Source organism: Athene cunicularia (genome assembly GCF_003259725.1).
Source record: "Athene cunicularia isolate RWA chromosome 5 unlocalized genomic scaffold, athCun1 chr5_part2, whole genome shotgun sequence".
NCBI classification, from domain to species: Eukaryota; Metazoa; Chordata; class Aves; order Strigiformes; family Strigidae; genus Athene; species Athene cunicularia.
Window position 1 is genome coordinate 168,101 of NW_020799102.1, and position 6,193 is coordinate 174,293.

Consider the following 6,193-nt stretch of genomic DNA (forward strand, 5'->3'; position numbering starts at 1 on the left):
CCAAAGCGGGCTCGTTTGCGCACTGCCTTCAGCCGGGTTTGATGCTTTACCTCCGTCTTGGGGCTCGGTGGGAGCAGGAAGACTGAGGATGGGGGACCCCCAGCCAAGGCGGGGTGGCTCGGTGCTGGTGAGCACCTGGCTGCCTCCAGGCTCACTCTGGGTGCCCCTGCACCCATGGGTGACCGTGCCCTACCTGAGATGGCTGCAGAGGTGGCAGCACCCACCTCTCCTCTGCTCTGGGAGGGCTCGGCCAATGTGCCTCCATTCAGAGGGGGACAGGGGGTCTGACGGTGCCTGGAGGGGCTCTCCTGACCCAGCTAGGGGCACCCTGAGACCCCCCCTGAGGACATACACACATACTCTGCCCACAGGGATGGGCAGGGACGTGTCACATCACACCCCACAAGCCACGTCCACCGCTGTGAGCCAGCGCAGGACGGTGGGGAGGACCCTCAGGGTGCGACCCCACTGGGTGACCACCCATTTGTCACCCCCGCCTCCCCCCCCCCAGGGTCTGCCCCGAGCCCTTGCACCCCGTGGGGATCCTGGGTGGGTCTGTCCCCACTTTGGGGAGCCCCTGGGACTTGGGGAGTGGGCAGGGGTCCGGCACATGCACCCCGAGGGGATGTTGGCACTATGGGGACGCTGCTGGCATCGCTCCTGCCAGGCTGGGTGGCCTGGGGAATGCCACCCACCCAGGACGGGGACAACGGCACTTGCTCCATCTCTTAGCCCCCAGGGACCCCAGTGCTGGCCACAGGGCTCACGGAGGTCCTGGACCAGCCCCAGTGCCTGGGTCAGCCTGACTGGAAAGGGATGTTCTGGGGCTCAGCATCCCCCCAAGGAGGGGGGGTCCACTGTCTGGCTTGAGGCCAGGCCCTTGCCCAATGCAGCAGGGATGTGCCCAGTAAGGGGGGACAGGATGAGGGGTCCCCATGAGGAGCTGGGGGGTGAGCCCCAGAATGGGGTTATCGACTTCCTGCTCCCACCGAGCCCCAAGACGGAGGTAAAGCATCAAACCCGGCTGAAGGCAGTGCGCAAACGAGCCCGCTTTGGCTAACGAACTGTGTCATGGCTTCCGATCCCAGGAGCCCGCGCCTGGCCCAGGAAAAGGGGGGCTGCCCTCCCCCACCCAAGGGTGTCCCCCCAGCCCAGTGTGGGCCAGGGGGGCTTGGGGAGGGTGGCAGGGACGTGGCAGGGCATAGGGGGGCTTCACAGCCCCGCTCAGGCGACGCTGACGGCTCGGAGAGGTTTTATTGAGCTGATAGGGGAGAGGAGGTGGGGGGTCCCTCTCACACCCACAGCCTGGCCCCCCGAAATGGGGGAGGGGGATGTGGCCGGGGGGTGACAGAGGGGTCCCAAGGACCGGGGCTGGAAGCACTCGTAGAAGTCCTGCCCGGTGGTGAGGATGGGGATGCAGGGGGGGAGTCATTGCTTCTGGCACCCTTCTCAGCCGGGGGTGCTGGGCAGCTGTGTGCCCCCACACACCCCAGTGCTGGGAGAGGCAAAAGCAAGGGGCTGGGGGGCTCCGTCCCCCCTCCTACCGCAGGGTCCCCACGAGTCCGGGCCGCTGTCCCGCCGGTCCCTGGGGTCCTCGCTGGGATCCCCACGGAGGGGTGACGGGGGGCTGGGAAAGGGGGGACCCCCCGGCCCAGCAGTTCTGGGGGGCTCAGGCCTTCAGCTGGTGCCACTGTGCCACTGCCTGCCGGGGACGGGCGATCATGTCCTTCCAGTGCTTCACCTCCCCAGGGCCGCTCTTCCAGGACAGGTAGATCTGAGGGAACAGGCAGCCCTTGAACCCACAGCCCTGCATCCCGGCTCCTCCAGCCCCATCCCGCTCCCCAGAGCTGCTGCTTTTGCCCCCCACCTCCTCCTTCCCCGCTCCCCCGGTGCGTGCTCCCAGCTCCGCGCAGGGCCAGGTTAATTTTATCCATTGATTTTCCCTACAGCAACGTGGAAAACCGCGCGTGCCAGCCCTCCCTGCAGCTGACAGCTCGGGGAGCTTGTGCCGCCGACCCACTCCGTCATATCAGAGCGGGACTTGCTGCTAATTACACAATCAAAAGTGATTAGCAGGCTGCTGGCCACGGCAAGGTGGCCAGGGTGTGAAGGCCACGGTGCCCTCCTCTGGCTCCGCCGCTGGCAGCACCAGAATCCCAGAATCATCAGGGTTGGAAAAGCCCTTGAAGCTCCTCCAGTCCAACCATGAACCTCACCCTGACCGTTCCCAACTCCACCAGATCCCTCAGCGCTGGGTCAACCCGACTCTTCAACCCCTCCAGGGATGGGGACTCCCCCCCTGCCCTGGGCAGCCCATTCCAACGCCCAACAGCCCCTTCTGCAAAGAAATCCTTCCTCAGAGCCAGCCTGACCCTGCCCTGGGCAGCTTGAGGCCATTCCCTCTTGTCCTGGCGCTTGTTCCTTGGTTCGAGAGACTCATCCCCCCTCTCTGTGCTCTCCTGTCAGGGAGCTGTAGAGGGTGATGAGGTCTCCCTGCTCACACAACGCTCCTGGCAGCTTTCATGCAAAGTGGAGACATCACCGGCACCGTCTGTCTGTCCATCCACCCCACCTGCTGGCCGTCACCTCCGTCCCTCTCCAGCAGCCTGTGGTGCCAAGCCGCTGTGGTCGCCCCCTCCCAGGTTTATCCCAACCTATGTGTTTGTTCAATTACGGGGCTGCGTTTGGGGGTCACCGACACTCTGCAGTGAGCAGTAATAATGGAGATTACTGAGCTCGTTTGTCATCATTATCCTAATGAGTGGAGAGTTTGATGGATTTACCATAAATCAAATTGAGGGGGGATGAATTCCTCCGTTCCTGGCATTGGGAGGCAGTGGGTAATCCTGGCGTGGGGACGTGGCAGATGCAGACCCTGGGGATGCCCAGCTGAGCCCTGCGCCCCGTCCCTGCTCTCCCGTAGCCGGGGATGGTGCTGAGGTGGGAGGGAGCTCTGGCACAATTTTTGCCTTGCTATAAATATACTTTGGACATGTTGAAGCTCACCCCGGCATGGGCTGTGCCACAGCATGGCGTGGCGGCAGGCATGGGGCATCACCACGCTGGGTGGGGGCCACCACATCGTTCCCTGGCTTGTGCCAGGTGAGTCCTTGCCACCGCACAACACAGCTGGGACTGGAGATGGCACAAGGCGTCCCCTCCACACTCCACCTTCCTCCTCAACTTCCTCCCACATCAGCCCGGGACCTGGCTGTCCCCCTGCATTGCTGGGGTCCCCCTCCACCCCGCGCCAATGCCGCAGGACCCACCTTGCCGATGACATCATTGCGGCTCAGCCTGTCCTTGTCCATGACGGTGATGACGATGGTGGTCTCGCGCAGCCGCTCCGTGGGGATGTCGAAGGCAAAGGACTCGTTGAAGACAGGGTTCAGGCACCGCTTCATGACCACCGTCTTCTTCTTCTCCACCCGCTTGTCCTTGTACATCAGCCACACCTTCACGTAGGGGTCTGGGGGGGAGAGGAGCTGTGCTCAGCCCCGGTTGGATGTCGGGCAGAGATGCCCGGCGTGGCAGGAGCCAGAGCTCATACCTGACGTGCCCCCGATGTCCATGGCTTTGAGGTTACGCGCTTTGATGATGTTCACCACGATGGAGTTGGCAGAGGGGTTGTAGCACAGCGACAGGAGCAGCTCCCCACGGCTTCCCTGTGGGATCCACGGGGGATGTTAGGTGGGCACCCCAAACACACGCATTCCTCCCACGGCACCCAGCCCAAGTGCTGACAGGACACCCAAAGCCCCCGTGTCCCACTGTGGGAGGGGGATGCTGGGCTGGGACACATCCCCCAAGAGCTGTCCCAAGGGTGGACTTCAGGCCCGCACAGAAAATCAGGGCAGAGGGATACGGGGCCATCCCCAGGGGCCTATTTTCTGGTCTTGCTAGAGGCAGGAGAAAAAGAAAACTTTCATTTTAGATCTTCCTGAAATGGCTTGTTTTCACCCAAAATGAGACACTCATTTGGGGCTACTTAGTGCCTTAATATAAAGATTTGGGAGGAGAAACCTCCCTGTCAGATGTCAAAACTTGCAAAGCAGAAAACATCCCCATTGGGGTAGAAAGGGGGTGGCCCTGTTGGGACACTCCAGGGACAGAGGGTGGCCTCCCCGCTTGAGGCAGGGCCCTGGGAGGTGGGAGTAGGAACAGGGCCTTACGCTGCCATCGCTGCAGGGCTTCAGATCCTTCCAGAAGGTCTGCATCTGAGTGAGGTCCACCTTGTTGAGGGGGATGGACACCTCCCCAATGGGATCATTGCGGCTGAAGCGGTCGTAGTCCAGGACCTGGAGGTACAGCACCCGCTGCACCACCTTCTCGTAGGGGAACCCTGTGCCAGAAACAGAAGCGATGATGAGGAGCTGCCCCCGCCATGGCAAGCAGCACACCCGGCCACCATGGGTGCTGGTGCCACCCTGCCTTGCCCATGCTGATGGGGAGATGTGGGCGCCGGGCAGTGGTTGGGGAGCAGCGTGGGGCACCTCTCGTTGCTTCAGACCACCACAGTGGCTGGTGGCAGATTCATTTCCCCATGTACCCCCATGCACAGGTGCTTTCTGAGGGGGGAAGGAGCCTCTCCCCACATGTCCCCTTTATGGGGTGCAGCTCAAACACCTCCAACCTGGCCTTGATGGCTTGGCCAACCCATCTCATCACCAATGGCCACCACACATCACCAGTGGCCACCATGTCAGCAGCTAAAACTGGGCTGATCCAACCTGGGAGGGAGAACAGAGGATCCCACAACCGTTCTGCTCCCACCCCAGTCCACCCCAGTCCATCCCAGCCCCTACCTTCGAAGAGGAAGGTCTCGTTCCAGTGTGGGTTGAGGTTCTTCCGCTTCACCTTGGTCTCCAGCTTGTGCTTCTTGTCAGGAAGCAGGTAGATCTTGACAAAGGGGTCACTGGTGCCGCTGAAGTCCTTGGCCGGCAGCTCCTGTGCCTTCATGATCTTGACGGTCAGGGTGGACTCCTGGAAGTTGTAGCCGACGCTGAACTGGATGCGGCCCAGGTTCTCCCGGCTGATGCCATCGTGGCCCTCATCGTCCTCGGAGCCTGGAGAGAGCTGTGGCCGGGGGGGAGGAGGGTGGTGAGTGCAGCGCCGGGGGGAAATGATCCTCATACCCCCATTTCAGCACCCAAACCCCAGCGCCGCGAGCTGTCAGAGGGCATCAGCCTTTCCCTGGCTCCCTGCCGCTGCCATCGCCTCAGATGACTCCTGACTCTGCGCCGGAGCGGCAATTAGCCAAATTCCTCCTGACAGCCATGTCGCCTCGGCTGAGCCACGGCTGTGCTGGCCACGGCGCCCGGCGGCGATGGGGACTTGGCAGAGCAGGCTGGGACGTGCCACAGTGTTTGTGGCACAGGGCAGGTGTGGGGAAGAGCTGGGGTGGGTAGCAGAAGACATCCGGGTGGTGCCCAGGGTGAGATGCCATCCCTGGGGAGCCCATCCCCAGCACACCCCCATCCACCCACCATGAGCATCTCGCTGGTCAGGGAGTTGACCAGGTCGGAGACGGAGGAGTGTGGCTCCGTCTTGCGGTCGGACTCATCGTGCGGTGGCTGCCCAGGCACCGGCGCTGTGTTCACCGCTTTGCCACCGGCCGGCAACCTGGGGAAAGAGAGGCAGTGCCTTAAGAGGAGAGACGGGCCAAGAGCTGAGGGCGAAAGAGTGAGGGGCTCCCCGGGCACCCTCTCCCAGTGGATGCTGCGCCTGGGCTGTGCCAGCCCCTGATGCCCGGGACATGGGCAGAGCCAAGCTGGTGGGATGCGGGGGCCTGTGCTGCCGGCAGCTGCATGCAGCCCCCCCAACAGCCTTCTGAGGGGCTGAGGCCGGTGCAGGCAGCTGGTTCTGCCTGCGGTGCTGCCAGGCAGGGCTGGGTGCCAGCTGGTGCCCTGGGACCCATGGCACATTACCTCAGAGCACAGCAGAAGGCCCCACACTGCCCATGTGCCCCCCTTGCCCCAGCCATGTCCCACCCGCAGCGGCTGGGTGTGTGGATGACCCATGGGCGCTTCGTGCTGCAGTGTGGGCTCAGTTCCTGCTATAACCATCCCCTCCTTTCCTTCTGCCATCGAGCCCACCCCGGTGGCCCAGATGTCCTTGTGCACCCTGGCTGCGGCAGCCGGGTCTGGGTGGGTGGCAGGCCGTACCGGGGCGGTGGGCACGGTGCCGGGGTGGG

At 63.3% G+C, this 6,193-nt stretch overlaps 1 protein-coding gene across 1 annotated transcript in view; it reads right to left on the reverse strand.

Moving 5' to 3' along the window:
* Positions 1–1,648: 1,648 nt before the first annotated feature.
* SYT7 (synaptotagmin 7) overlaps positions 1,649–6,193 on the reverse strand; it is a 16,324-nt gene continuing 11,779 nt past the window's right edge. Inside the window, exons 7-12 of the mRNA XM_026850138.1 lie at positions 5,487–5,622; positions 4,806–5,076; positions 4,173–4,342; positions 3,551–3,665; positions 3,270–3,469; positions 1,649–1,774 (exon numbers count right to left, since the gene is read on the reverse strand). Coding sequence (XP_026705939.1) covers positions 1,670–1,774; positions 3,270–3,469; positions 3,551–3,665; positions 4,173–4,342; positions 4,806–5,076; positions 5,487–5,622 — 997 coding nt within the window. The 3' untranslated portion in view covers positions 1,649–1,669. The remainder of the gene's footprint in view (positions 1,775–3,269; positions 3,470–3,550; positions 3,666–4,172; positions 4,343–4,805; positions 5,077–5,486; positions 5,623–6,193) is intronic.